The sequence below is a fragment of the Physeter macrocephalus genome, chromosome 7 (genome assembly GCF_002837175.3).
Source record: "Physeter macrocephalus isolate SW-GA chromosome 7, ASM283717v5, whole genome shotgun sequence".
NCBI classification, from domain to species: domain Eukaryota; kingdom Metazoa; phylum Chordata; class Mammalia; order Artiodactyla; family Physeteridae; genus Physeter; species Physeter macrocephalus.
Window position 1 is genome coordinate 66,041,243 of NC_041220.1, and position 15,507 is coordinate 66,056,749.

At 38.4% G+C, this 15,507-nt stretch overlaps 1 protein-coding gene across 1 annotated transcript in view; it reads right to left on the minus strand.

Moving 5' to 3' along the window:
• Positions 1-4,698: 4,698 nt before the first annotated feature.
• Positions 4,699-15,507, minus strand: part of CDKL2 (cyclin dependent kinase like 2) — a 35,128-nt gene continuing 24,319 nt past the window's right edge. The window contains exons 11-14 of the mRNA XM_007113639.3: positions 14,073-14,196; positions 13,734-13,843; positions 7,817-7,905; positions 4,699-6,820 (exon numbers count right to left, since the gene is read on the minus strand). Coding sequence (XP_007113701.1) covers positions 7,840-7,905; positions 13,734-13,843; positions 14,073-14,196 — 300 coding nt within the window. The 3' untranslated portion in view covers positions 4,699-6,820; positions 7,817-7,839. The remainder of the gene's footprint in view (positions 6,821-7,816; positions 7,906-13,733; positions 13,844-14,072; positions 14,197-15,507) is intronic.

Consider the following 15,507-nt stretch of genomic DNA (forward strand, 5'->3'; position numbering starts at 1 on the left):
TTTTCTATAGGCTCTTTTCAGTTTTCATTGGTGATTTTTTTTTTTCAAATCAACATGTTGAGAGGTATATTGAGGACTTTATTTTTAGACACATAATAGATAACTTGTTTCCCCTAAACGACATGCCCTACACTCTTGTAAATTCAGAACTCCAGTGGACTGACTGCTGACTTAACATACATGTTAGCTGACTGATACCAAGGTTGGAAATGTGCCTCGGGCTGTACCATGCAGACTCCCTATGCTGCATTCCAATATAATCAAGAAAAACAGCCAGAGCCAGTGTGGACCAATTTTCCAATTTCCATTCATTGTGAGCATCAACTTACATTTTGCTGCTTGTAAATCACACTTGAAAACCATACTTCCAATTCATTCCAAAGATGTTCCGCGTCCTTTTTTGGATTAGCTCTCTTGGAAGTAGGCTGATCAGCCTTCCTGCCACTCTGCATTTGCGCATCTGCTCCCATTTCATCGTTGTGAGGCAAATTTACGTTCATAATTCTTCAAGTTCTTTTTCTTTTACTCAGGATTCTCAGTGAAGTCCATAGCTCCTCCTCACCACCCCCAGGCTCCCACCAGCCTAGCTCCCCTCTAGCCACAGGTTCTGCCTTGTTGACCTCTGAGTCACCAGCCACCTGCTGACCGTAGAGGAGCCCTGATCCAATCAGAGAAACAAAGGCCACGTGCGTTGGGTCTCCTCTGCTCCCACTATGCTTCCTAAACCTTTAGGACCGGACTAACAGAGAGTTTAACTATCAATGTCCACCAGGGCGCGCCACTCCACGGCCGGCACCATCTGATGGCCCGTCTATTACAGTTCTTCCTTGGCACCCCTGCGGTTCAAATAGATTACGCAATCCTTAACACTGGGCCCTTAAAAACGGGGAAAGAAGACGGCTTACTGCATGGACAAAAGAGCAGATAATACCCTCAGGTGAAATTCATCGCAGGTTTTAGCGCTTCTCTCCTTGGGAAGGAAATCGCTTACAGTGAATGGGGCTCTACTGCCCCCTCTTGGATCACGCTTGGCAGCCCTGGGCAGTCCTGGGCGGAGCCAAAGGAGTAAGGTGTCGTCGTAGTGAAATGGATGTAAGGCCAGCTGCAGCAACCCGCGAGCTCAGACCTTTCACAACCCTCCTTAAATAATTCCTGTCCATCCGAACAGAGCTGACGTCTTGATTCCTCTGCCCTAGACGGGAAAAAGTGCTTCTCTCGCATCAACTTATTTCCTCCCAAGACTCAGCAGAAGAAAGGGGATCTGACCACCTTACCAAGGATGACAAGTATAATTTAAAATACATTCTTCTGGCTGGGTTGCATTTCCCAGTTTAAAATAATTTTTGATCTACGATATACTTTGAGCCAAACTATATTATCTAAATCTGGTGTTTACCTTTGTTTTCAGGAAGTATGAAACACATCTACAAAGGAAAATCTCCAATACTCAAGCTAAAATCTGCCTCACTTTTTAAAACCTTTAGTATCCTTTTTTCAAAGAAGGAACCCAAATGACCAATAAATATGTAAAAAGAAAAAATATATGAAAATATGTGTAACCTCAGTAGTAATCAAGAAAATGTAAACTAAAGCAAGACAATTTTCACTCAGCAGATTGGTCCACATGGAAATTATTAGTAGTATTATCTAACATGGTCCAGGCATGGGGAGGTACTTTCCCAGACACTGCTGGTGAGAATGGAAATTGGTATGGCATTTTTGGAGGACAATTTGGCAGAATGGGTGAAAATCTAGAAGGAAGCATACATTTGCAGCTTCAAAACATCCTTATCTGGTGAGCACTAGTGACTGTTTCTCCAGCATCCATGTCCTGTATGCCTCCCCAGCTATGCGGAAGCCTGGTGGTTCCATGGGTAGGCTGTCATTAGCCTAACCCAATCAGTATAATCTTGTTTCCTTTTGCTCTTGTTATTAATTCAGGCAAAGGAATTTAACAGAGCCCTAAGCCAATCAGTGCACACCATTCCCCTGGCTACAATGCTTGATTCTAGGTGAGCAGGATCCAAATCTGGCTTAATAAGAGTAAAGTGAAGTTTTGTTTATGGCTGGAGAAACATGCTTCCTCCTCTGTAAGTGGATGAGGATGCTCCAGGAGCCTAAGCTCCCAAAGTTTTTATTATCTAAACAAAAAAATGTTAATTGATTCCAGATCTAAGCAGTCATGACCATATATCTATTTCAACAAACACCCATGGCTCTATCATTTATTGAGTGACACTGAGTAAACTTCTTAACTTTCAAAGCCTATGCAGTAAGGACATACGAACGAGTTCCGTTCCAAGAGCGCGTTCGTTAAGTCCTATTTGTTCATAAAGCCAACAGAGTTAGCCTAGTTGCCCAACTAACACAATCGGCTATATAGTACTGTACTGTAATAGGTTTATAATACTTTTCACACAAATAATACATAAAAAACAAACACAAAAAATAAACATTTTTGATCTTACAGTACAGTACCTTGAAAAGTACAGTAGTACCAGCTACATCACTGCTGCTTTTACGCTTGCTTCCAGGCATCCTGGGCTTGAAATAAAGATACTGTACTACTGTACGCTATACAGTTCTGTACAATGAAGTACACAAAAGCACAACCACTTGTAAAGGATGCACGCACGTGACAATGTACGCCAGACACGTGAACTAACTTACGTGACTGGACACACGAACGCACGTTCACAACTTTGAAAGTTCAAAAATTGAAGGTAGAGGACTTACTGCACTTTGCCACTAAACCATGACTAACATTCCTACCTTCACAGGGTTACTATTACTATCGTCACATAGAAATCACAGAGCTAGATGGTGTGGAACAGAAATAGACAAATAAGATGTAGTTCCCAATCTTTAGAGACACAGAAATTTTGGTGGGGGCAGTGACACTGGGTATTGTACTTGCCTGTGTGCCTTCAGAATCTGGCCCTGACTCTTCTGGAAGGTCTAGGAGCAATTTAATAAACAGCTTTTCTACTTAAAAAATATACAGTGGAGGAGACAGACAGGTAGGTATACATGTAAGCAAAAGGAGTGATGATCTGAGAAAGAAGACTAAACGCAGGTTCAGGAGGGAAGTAACCAATGGGAACATTGCTGTGGGATGGAAGGATTGTTTTAAATTCTAGTGGCAACGTTAATGGACATCGCTTTCCAGAACTAGAGGCATGGAGATAGCTAAATGGAGATAAACTGACATTAAAAACATGTTCTCTTGACTGATAAGAGAGCCTACCCTAGTGTAGGGACAGGAAGACATGCTGAATTGAAATATTTTGGTTTCATTTCCCTGACTCTTTCTTTCTTTTTTTAAAATTTAATTTAATTTTGTGTTTTTAATTTTTTAAAATTTATCTTTGGCTGTGTTGGGTCTTCGTTGCTGCGCGCGGGCTTTCTCCAGTTGCGGCGAGCAGGGGCTAGTCTTCGGTGCGCGGGCTTCTTATTGCGTGAGGTGGCTTCTCTTGTTGCAGAGCACTGGCTCTAGGCACGTGGGCTTCAGTAGTTGCGGCATGCAGGCTCAGTAGTTGTAGCTCACGGGCTTAGTTGCTCCATGGCATGTGGGATCGTCCCGGACCAGGGCTCGAACCCATGTTCTCTGCATTGGCAGGCGGATTCTTAACCACTGCACCACCAGGGAAGCTCGACTCTTATTTAATTCACATTAACCAACAATACAGTTTTCAAAATTTTGCTAGAACCTTCCTCACTTCTACAGGAGATGATCTGGCATGCCAAAGTACAACAAGTAGGGATTAAATAAGGCTACGCAACAGGGGGAAATAAAATTTCACTGAAAGCAAAGGAAAATGACATTTGGTGGATGGGTTTTTGTTTTGTTTTCTGTTTCTCAGCATATAATAGAGTCGATATCAGATATCCACAAACATCTACAAACACAAAGCTCTAAATCACAAGTTATTTACAAGTGATGACGAGTGATTTGTGGGAAGGCACTTCTCAGAAAGACACGTTAAGAAATAGATAAGCTTTATGGTAATTACATTTTCAAGTTACTTCATGTCTGAAGCTATAAAGAGAGAAAATAAGACCCTTTAAAAAGCAATGTGAGAACATAATTTTTCATTCACATAGAGGAGTGTTAAGGACCCATTTCTAATTCTAAAACACAACACAAAACAATAGAGAAAAATCCATTTAGTCCAATTCTCTAGGACTAGCCTTAAACCCTTACAAGCAGTGATGCTGGTGCTTCTAATTCCTGCCAGTGGTTCGGTTACATAGAGGAGCATTTAGAAAACAAGTGAAGCACATTTTTCCATCTAGTCTGACTCATAATTTAGTACAGATCCAGCCTTATATTGTAGCACAACTAAACTAAAGGAACCAATAATGAGAGAGTCACATAAGAAAACACATCTTCTGTGTCCCCATTTCTATAGGAAGTCAGCTACTCTAACCAAGGAAGGATTCTCAATCAGGAGAACCAGGTTCTAAGCGTAAGTCTGTCACAACTTTTACCAGGTCATCTTTACAAGACATGCTACTTTAGGACCAGGTTGCTTGTATCACTGGCTGTACAAGAAAATTAACTTGCCACCCCTATATACAAAATTTCAAAAAGAGAATTAACAGATTATCTCCAACTTATTTGTTAAAACTGTACGGTATTGTAGACATTATTCATGGTCTCTTAAATAAATTCAAGTAAAAACCATGTATGGAGCTCAGTAAGATATAATATTTATTAATTTTAAAACATACATACACACAGCAAGCCCACGTCCCCCAACCAGTACATACACATATTTTCTATTAGTAAGTGGCTTAATCATATCTTTGTAGGTGAGACAAAGTAAAGTAATCTTAAACTGAAAAAAGGGATTATTTTGGTTCAGTGTCTATGGCCCCAATTTGCAAAATCTTCTTTTTCAAGTTCTGCCAAGGTTCTAACCAGATATGATCCTCAAGTCTCAAGTTGGACTTATAGTGAATAACTTTTAGTTCTTTAATTCTAAAGTTCACAAAATGTTTTAATAAACAAAAAATACCAAAAGCAAATGAGAAGGTAATTGATCTTGGACCCTCAGACACTGGGGTGATATTTTCACACTGATCTTTAAATAAAAATAACATTGAAATAAGCTAGAGAAACACTTGGCTTTTAAGTATTATCTGCTATCCATGCTAGAGTCTGTTGACAATATTTTTCAGAGTAAAAATAAAATAATAATATTTTAATGTGAAGCCTACAAATACTTATACACTAATTTTGTTCAGCATGTTAGCCACACCAATCTAGTCAAACACCTGGTCAGAGTTTAAAGATAGAGCTTCAAAACCAAGACCAAATTTCAGTTGACCCACCTATAGACTCTACATTGGAGCCCCTTATTTTGCCTCTGGAATGTCCTACTCTTTTGAAAGCCCAAGAGTCTAAGGTCAGAATTTCAATATTAAGCTCTTTAGAGTAATAGAGAAAAGTGCTAGTTAAATGTTTGGGCTAAGTTCTAGCCAGTGCCTTTTAGAAAAAACAACATATTGCTCATTGGTTAAGGCAAAAAAAAAGTCCACACAAGTTCTGGTCTCCTTAACAACCATCCTCTAAGATAATGAATGCAGAGCACGACTTACAACCCAGAAACCAAAACCTGCAGTCCAATTGGTTTCACTCTCCCACCTAAAAGTTGTGGACCAGTGCATTAGAAAAGATGCGTGGGCTGTAGGTAAATGATTTTGCACCTTGTGAAAAGCTTTGGGGGAGGCCTTGGAGGACCCAAGGAGACAGAAACGTCTCTCGATTCTGTCTGATATCACCTTCAAACTATCAGTGGGACAAGAGTGAAGTCCTAAGAGTGGATATTCCCTCCCCAAAACTTCTCCAGCTGGGGAGTTCCATAGCAACTGGCCCAGAAAAGAGTAATCAGCCCTAGTCAATTGGTAACCCAGCTTCCATCCCCAAATTTTGTATGTCTACCTCTTTTTTTAATGAGAAGCACAGTACGCAGCTCCAAGGTAAATGTACAAGATTCTCCTTCACCACTCTTGTTCCAATCACGTTCCTACACACAAGAACATTAGCACCAGAATCTTATAAAACAGAGGACTATCCAATGCCAGAGTCATACTAGGTCATTAGAAATAAAAGGTTTCTTTGCTACATTTGCTTTAGTGTGGTTCTTAGAAGATCAGCAGAGAGGCCAGATTCCCACAATAAAACTGATCAAACATCAACAATAATCACAGAAACCAAAGATATACATCTATCCATAGAGAGCAGTTACATTTCTCCTTAAAGCCTAGAAACAAGCAAGATTTTTAAGTGTGTTTTATAGTTAAGTTAGGGTAAAGGAAACATTTTCTCCTACTGATCCTAGGTTTTTTTTCATTTTCTTCAACTGATCCTAGTTTTTATCACCTACCACCACCAAACCCACTCCCAAATAAATGTACACATTTATACAAATAACACACAAGATTCAATGCATAAATAACATGACCTTTTAAATGCTTCTCTCTTTCTCCCTTATTTTTTACTCACTTTAAATACACAATCTACTAATATTAAATACACATTCATGTAACAAGAACACTATCACTATTCTTTCATTGGATACATCTTGAAATAGCATCAGTGGATTTGAAAAGTGATGGGATAACAGTTGGGAAGGGAGGGTTGTTCAATTTTTCTTTGAAACATATGGATGTCTTTGTCTTTTCTTCTGCTGCAAGGCCTTTCTCAGAAAGTGTAGGCAGTTCAGAAGTCAAGGCTCAAAACCACAAATCTCTGCTTCTAGGATATCAGCACTTTTGTTGCACAAGGATGTCATCTCAAGTGCTAGGGCAGCATCTAAAAGAAACGGGGGATATATGCCACCAAATAGTTTACATATATTCTTTCTAGAAATTGATTTCTACCTCATTTGCTTTCTCATATTGTATATATTGACAGTATTGGTAGATATTACATGGTCTAAGAAAACCTTAGATCATATGTATAAAAAACAAGATTTTAAAGACAGTCTTCAGGATAATTATCCACCAAAACTATCATGTGTAGCACAACATCTCCTTTTGTGCAAATAATGACTAATTTTGACAAAATATATACAAGTTTTATAGAGCTTGCAGTTTATATAGTATGTATAGCAAATGCATTGCAATGACTTCTACTAGGCCCTTGGAAGGGACCTGTAAAAATGAGAAATTAAAACTTAAGATTTGTGCACATCCCAGTAAATTCACATTTGACGTCACAGACATTCAAAATGCTTTGTGGAGGTTAACAGGTTAATTCCAACAACACAGTTATAAGAATGCAGGATTTTATTTTTGAATGACTTGTGTGAACTCACATAGCAAATTATCACCCAAAAAGGTCTGATTTTTTCTCTTTTTTTTTTGGTTTTGGTTTTTTAGGACTAAAAAGTTATATTTAAAAGGAAGGCGATCACTTGGTATGGTGCTGATCCCACTTTATTAGGAAAAAGATTCCCAAGCAAGCATTTACTCTTTCTTGCTTTACAAACCCAAAGGGCAAATGACTGATACGGGAGATAAGTATATATCCTTCTGGAGCACTTGTCACCCTAAGTCACATTACTGTATCCAATAAAATACAGGAGATTAGTTTAAAAGCAAGAGATGCAAGCGCTATGAAAAGGGATTTCATCACAGAGACAAAAGCTACTCCTGTTTTTTTAAGTAGTACAACTCTGTCTATCAAGAGTTCTCATAGAGTCAATCATTGGAGAATGTTTCAGCTGTAGAATTTGTTGCTTCAGCAAGCTACAAAATATTTCCCATGAAAGGTTACACAGCTTCAAGGGTGAGAAATCAGACCTACCCAGCTCAGAACCAAAATGACAGTCAGTGCTGGTGTTCCACTCGAGGCAAATCGGCCTCTGAATCATCTGACAGGGGAGCTCCTGATACCTACAAGTTAATAATTGAGCATTATAGAGTTTCAGTAATTGTAAAAGTCCTACTTGCTCAAAATCCCAATTCTTGTTCAAATATCAGATGATCAGAACTTGAGAACTAGTCATAGCTCAAGTTGCTTACACAGAAGAAGATGAAGTAAGGGCTTCATCTTATTCTTTGACCTCTTTGTTGATACATATGTTAAAAGATACTTCTGATGTGCCAGGGCAATGTAAACCCACTATAACCCATGTCTACCTATCACCAAAATAAATGTACAAACAAAACAAAACAAAACAAAACCCTTTAGAAAAAATAGAAAAACAACTGAGGATTAAGGACAAGAGTCAAAACTTGGAGATGTATCCCTTCACAAGGGGGTAGGTTTCCAATTTTGTTTGTTTTCACTTCTGTGACTTTGCCCAAAGGGCAAGCCCTAGTCTCAGAGTCGTAAAGAAGTGCAAGAAGCTAAAAGTCTGAAAGGAACCCCATTTTTATAGTCAGAGAAACCAGAAAAAGGGGTCCCTGCAGGGCAAAAAGTATGGGCGGGGGACTCCGGAGGGAAGAGAACTAGAGAAGGGGACCCTCTAATTCTATGTATAAACCCACAGAAGTCTCAGTCCAGTTCCTGAGGTATGCATGCATGCATGGGATAGCTCCCAACAGCATAGAAATTGTCTAAATTCAATTTAGAGAAGTGAATGAGATTTGACTCACTTGTACAAGCCTCCAACTAAGCCCTGAACTACACAAGTGCAGGACAGATGCAAACTAGGATGACAAAGACTTAGAGAACTCAGATTTAAACCACCTCTCACAGAAGGTAAGAAAGAATTTACAGTATAAACAAAACTGGGTGACTGCTTACTAAAATAAAAATTTCAACATTCTCCTGAAGATTATAACAAGACCCAGAGACTATACAATACAACGTTTACAATATCCGAGATACAATTCAAAATGACTGGACATAAAAAGATCCAGGAAAGTGTGATTCATTCTCAAGGGAAAAGGCAGTCAAAAGATAAAGGCAATCCTGAGGTGGCCCAGATGCTGGAAATGTATACATACTTGAAATGAATGAAGGGACAGGAATTCTTAGTAGAGAAATAGAATTTCTAAAAAAGAACTAAGTGGATATTTGAGAACTAAAAAATACATTATCTGAAATTTTAAAATTAATAGCAGAATGGAGAGGACAAAGTAGTCACAGAACTTGAGGACAGATCAATAGAAATTACTCAATCTGAAAAACAGAGAGAAAAAAGATTGAAGAAAGTGAACAGTCTCAGGAACCTGTGAGAAAATACCTACCAAAAGGTCTAACGTATATGTCATTCATTAGAACTTCAGAAGGAGGAGAGAAAGAAATTAGGCAGGAAAAAAAATGTTTGAAGAAATAGTGACCAAAAACTTCCCAAATTTGGTAACAGAGATAAATTTACAGATTCAAGAAGCTTAGCAAACTCCAAAAGGATCCATTCAAAGAAAACTATGCCTAGACATAACATATTCAAACTAATAAACACAAAAGGTAAAGATTAGATCTTGAAAGCAGCTAGAGAAAAATGAAACATTACTTACAGGGTAACAGTTCAAATACCTGAGAATTTCCCACCAGAAACCGTAGAGATCAGAAGACAGAGAAATAATACCTTTATAGTCCTGAGAGAAAAAGAAATTTTTTAAACCTACCAACTCAAATTCTGTATCCAGTGAAAATATATTTCAGGAAAGAAGGCAAAATGATGTCATTCCCAAATGAAAGAAAACTAAAAGAGTTTGTCACCATCAGACCTGCTCTGCAAGAAACACTAAAGGAGGTCTTTCAGACTGAAGGAAAATAATACCAGAAAATAAAACTGTAATCTTTAAGAACGAAGAACAACAGAAACAGTAAGTAGCTAGGTAAACACAGAAAACTACTTTCTTCCCATAAAATACTTATGATTATTGAAAGCAAAAAGTATAACATAGTACAGTGAGGTTTTCAATGTATGTGAACAAAATACAAATGCAAACTGTAACATAAAGTTCAGGTGGGAGGAACGGAAATACATTTGCAAGGTTTCTACATTTTATAAGTGGTACAATATTTACTCTAAGCAGACTATAAAAGATTAGTTATGTATCTGTAATCCCTAGAGAAGTCACTAAAAAATAATGCAAAGAGGTATCTCCAAAAAGCCAATACTAAAAATATTCAAATACAAAAGAAGGCTGGAAAGGGAAAACAGAGGAACAAAAAACAACTAATAAAAAGATAGAGCTAGATCCAAACATATCAATAATCACATTAATGTTAATGGCCTAAATATTTAGTGGTAGGCAGGATTCTAAAGATATTCCACTAAGATTCCTGTCCCTAGCTAGTCAATCAAACTAATTTAGCTATTGCTGTGAAGGGACTTTGCACATGGAATTAATGCTACTAATCAGCTGACCCTAAGATAGGGAGATGATCCTGGTGGGCCCAAGAAATCACATGTGCCCTTAAAATGGGAAGAATGTCAGAAAGATGAAGCAGAAGGGGACGTAAGAGAGGGTCAAGGAGTAAGAAAGGTTCAACCACTGTTGCTGGCTTTGAGGATCATGGAATTAGGCCATGAGCCAAGGAATGTGAGTGGCCTCAAGAAGCTGAAAACAAGAACAACTCCCAGGAGCCAGCCAGCAGGGAAACAGGGACCTCAGTCCCACAACCACATGGAACTAGATGCTGCCAACAATTTGAATGAGCCTGGAAACGGATACCCGCGCGAGCCTCCAGAAAGAAATGCAGTCCTGCTGACATCTTGGTTTCAGCCCATGAGACTCTTAAGGAGAGCAGCAGCTGTGCCTGGACTTCTGACCTATGGAACCTATAATAAATGGAGATTGTTTTAAATTGGTAGTAATTTGTTAGCAGAAATAGAAAACAAACAGACATTCCAATTAAAAGGATCAGAAGTGAGAGAATAGCTACAAAGGGAAGACCCTAATTTATATGCTGTTGGCAAAAGAAACACTTTAAACATAAAACCAGATAGGTTGAAAGTAAATGAAAGTAGAAAGATATACTATGGAAACAAGTGGAAGTAGGCTGGAGTGACTACTTTAATCTCAGATAAAATAGACTTCAAGGCACAGAACATCATGAGAGAAAGAGACATTGCATAATGATAAAAAGGACAATGTATCAGGAAGACAAAGCAAGTATAAATGTGTATGTACCTAATAAGACAGATTTAAATACGTGAAGCAAAAAGTATAACATAGTATACTGAGGTTTGACAGATGTAAGAGAAAAATAGACAATTCCACAATCATAGTAAAAGATTTTGACAGCACTCTTTCAGGAACTGAGGGAACTAAACAAAAAAATCATCAAGGATATAGAATGTCTAAACAACACTATCAACCTTAATTGGATTTCACATTTATAGAATACTATATCCGACAACTAAAGAATATACATTATTTTCAAGAGAACAAGGTTCATTCACCATGATAGACCACGTGCTGGGCCATAAAACACATCTCAGTGAATCTAAAAAAATCAAAATCATACAGAGTATATTCTCTGACCATATGGAATTAAATTACAAATTAATAATAAAATATCTAAGGAACGCCCAAATATCTAACTATTAAACAACACATTTCTAAATAATTACTGGGTTAAAGAATAAATTACAAGGAAAAATGTTTGGATGGAATGATAATGAAAATACAACATATCGAAATTTGTGGGATGAAGAAAACAGTGCTTAGAGGAAAAAATCTGAAGCTATGTCTATAAGTACATAAGACATGTAAGCATGTAGGGGGTGAGGGAGTGGAGACAGATTCCATGGATTAAGTAATCTTTTACTTACAAAATCTATCTTACAGATTGTTCCAGAGGTACATCATAGAGTTTTATAAATGTGAAAATGTTTGTGTTATGTACAGAAACAAAATGTAGTTCAGTGCATAGATGAACACCATAAAGTAAGACTGCAAGGCAGGTCACAGCCTCGGCCAGCAGGCCTTTTGCTTTCAGTCTCCTGTTCTCTTTGCACTCAGATTTTCCAGACATAAGCTCGTGTTACTTTGGTGTTAATTTGTGTTTTTCACTACACCTACTTTCTTCTTTATTTTAAATGCAAATGGAAATTTAACAAACTGAGAGTAAAAATGCAGAACCAGTCTATAAATATAAAAGGATTAGTTCCGGGGGCTTCCCTGGTGGCGCAGTGGTTGCGCGTCCGCCTGCCGATGCAGGGGAACCGGTTCGCGCCCCGGTCTGGGAGGATCCCACATGCCGCGGAGCGGCTGGGCCCGTGAGCCATGGCCGCTGGGCCTGCGCGTCCGGAGCCTGTGCTCCGCAACGGGAGAGGCCACAGCAGAGGGAGGCCCGCGTACCACAAAAAAAACAAAACAAAAACAAAAACGATTAGTTCCGAACAAGAAATACAAATATTGAAGAAGTGGGAAGGCAGCCAAAGCCTTTCTTCCATTGCATGAAACTAGGTTGAGCTATGTCAACCCTGAAAAGTGATTTGAACAATAGTGTGCTCACAAAGAGCAAGTGGAAAATTCTGCAGCTTTAAAATCCATATTTAAGTTTAGAAGTATACAGGAATTTCCTGAGACTCTGTAGTCCCTAAATGTAAAATCTGTGGCAGTGATTCATCTTCACACAACAGGAATTTGTTTAGCTTTGATGATGTTGCTCCCGAAATTGCTGGCAAGAGATAAGGCAAAAGCAGCAGCAGTCTGTAAATGTTTTTTTCAGAATCACTGGGTAACTGCCTCTGCAATTTGTTATCCTCAACAATATCATTCCCCTTGTTTGCAGAGCTCTACAAAATAATTTAAAGATAACAGTAGGAAAAAGCGTTGGCATAGAGAAGGAGGCTACATACAGGGGCTGTCTATGAAATGGAAATCCTTAAACAATGAGGATGGAGAATTCCAAAACAAAAGTTGCCTAGCATCAAGCAAAGGTGAAAATCTGTTTCAAGAAGTAAAGGGAAAGTTCAACGATTCATATCCCAAGTTTGTAGTTAGTTATGGATGGCTCAGGAGATTAAAAGTTTGCCAGTTTTCTTAGTGATATGACTGTTGTTGATATAAAAGTAGCAGAAACATAAATATTCTGAAGAGATAAGAGGAATTATAGCAAAAGACTCTATGGAATAGAAAATCTTTAGCATGGATGGAATGGCTTGCCCCCGGGAAAAGTGTCAAATGGAGACTACATTTTAAGATAATAAAAACTATTCCAGGGCTTCCCTGGTGGCGCAGTGGTTGGGAGACCGCCTGCTGATGCAGGGGACACGGGTTCGTGTCCCGGTCCGGGAGGATCCCACATGCTGCAGAGCGGCTGGGCCCGTGAGCCATGGCCGCTGAGCCTGTGCGTCCGGAGCCTGTGCTCCGCAACGGGAGAGGCCACAGCAGTGAGAGGCCCACGTACTGCAAAAAAAAAAAAAAAAAAAAAAAAAAAAAAGTATTCCAGAGTTTCACTCTTTGAAAGGTAATAACTTTGGTATTAATGCAGTGAAATATCATAAACCACCATAAAGCCTATAGTTATATTAAAGCCATAGCTAGGCTACACGCACGCACACGCACACACACACACACAATTTTTTAATCTATAAAAAATTGATCACTGTAAGCTGGGAAATGTTTATGTAAATATATATGTAATAAGGGTACTTAATGCAATGAACCATAAAACAAAATTTAACAAGAAAACTTTATAGATCCTACTAATAAACCTGCCCAATTCTTAAGAGCAAACTCTCCACAGGACACTTTAAAAGGAAATATGAGAGACCCGAGTTCCATGCGTCCTACAGAGAGTATTTCTATACCTGATGTAATGCAGTATTATTGAAGGTGTGCAAGTCAATAGCGACCAGAGAAGGAATTCGAGATTCTGAAAGATTTTTGTTCTCCTTCTTTATTAGCCTGGAATTTCGAGCTAGATAAAAATAACCATAAACACAGTGAGAAAATCAGACGTTTTTGTTAGTTCTTCACATTCAGTGTCTGTCCCTTGGTATGTACTTATTGTACATAAGTCTGTACATTTTCACATACTTAAATATGTAAAGTTACTCTAAATTTTAAATATTCTATTAGTTTATTTAACATACATTTTAAATAATGTAAACAAAAGGGCTGAAAAAGTAAAAGCGTTACAAACATACCGATGCCTTCCAAGGCTTTTAGTTCAGGGAGATGATTATAGTTTAGTTCAGGCAAACGGACATCTCTCTTTGAGTATTCCCTTCTTTTCTTATCTGCCTGAAGTAGACTCTTTTCACTAGCAACCTAATATCATCAGAATGGTTAACACAAATGAATTAGCTTCCAGGTAAGCTTGCCCCCTTTCATAACGACTATGTTCATATCCTAAAATTTATAGAATTGAAAAGCTAGAATGATACAAAATTTGAGGAACACTAATAACATACAAAACAATTTCATCCAGTTATTTCAAACCTCTTCCTCTTTAAATCTGTTAAAATTACTAACAAGCAGATTGGTTGGTTGCTATGAGTTTCTCCTTCTCCCTCCACCAAACTTCAGTGTAAGTCCTGGCAAGCAGTACAAGGTTAAAAGATGGGCATCAGTGTCCTGGTCTTTCAGGCCAGCAAGGTCAGGTCTTATGACACTTGCTGGGCTTTTCAGCATAGTTACTGTTGCCACATGAATTGTGAATAGCTCATCTTGTCATGTATATCACATCTCCCAGCACATTTTTCGCTTTCCCAATAATAACCCTGTTACTCCTTTTTTTACATCTGTCCTTGTCTTACTCCTCACTGTTAGCAAATATTGTTTTCCTAGAAATACAGTTTATTAAGTATAAAATTATAACTTCAATTATATTCTTAATCTTTCTAAGTGCTAATACTTCATATTTGATAAAGTCTGGAAAAATAATAAAGAGAAGAACAGCACAGCAGCACTTCAATTCTGCACCTTTATGAATCTGACATTTTCCCCATCTGTTTCATTTGAGAATCACAGAAACTCTACATTCTTTTCCACATTTTCAAAACAGATGATACATAGAGAGATTATATGATTTACTAAAAGGAAAGAAACCACATATAGATAATGAAATCCTATGTATGTCCATGTATATCCGCATATATGTATGTATACTGAAATATACACACAAAGAGTATAATGACAGTGTTAAGCCACTGAGATCCCAGATACCTCGAGTTTAATATTATGTGAATTATGCTACTCTGCCTCCCAGAAAGTCTTCTAAAGTCCTGTAGTGAGCTTTTGAGTGTCTTTCTTTTGGCTGTTTCTATTTGCCCTCTTTTTAAAAAAAAAAATAAATTTATTTATTTATTTTTGGCTGCGTTGGGTCTTCGTTGCTGCACATGGGCTTTCTCTAGTTGCAGAGAGCGAGGGCTACTCTTCGTTGCAGTGCGTGGGCTTCTCATTGCAGTGGCTTCTCTTGTTGTGGAGCACGGGCTCTAGGCACGCGGGCTTCAGCAGTTGTGGCACACAGGCTCAGTAGTTGTGGCTCACAGGCTGTAGAGAACAGGCTCAGTAGTGTGGCACAAGGGCTTAGTTACTCCGTGGCATGTGGGATCTTCCCGGACCAGGGCTCGAACCCGT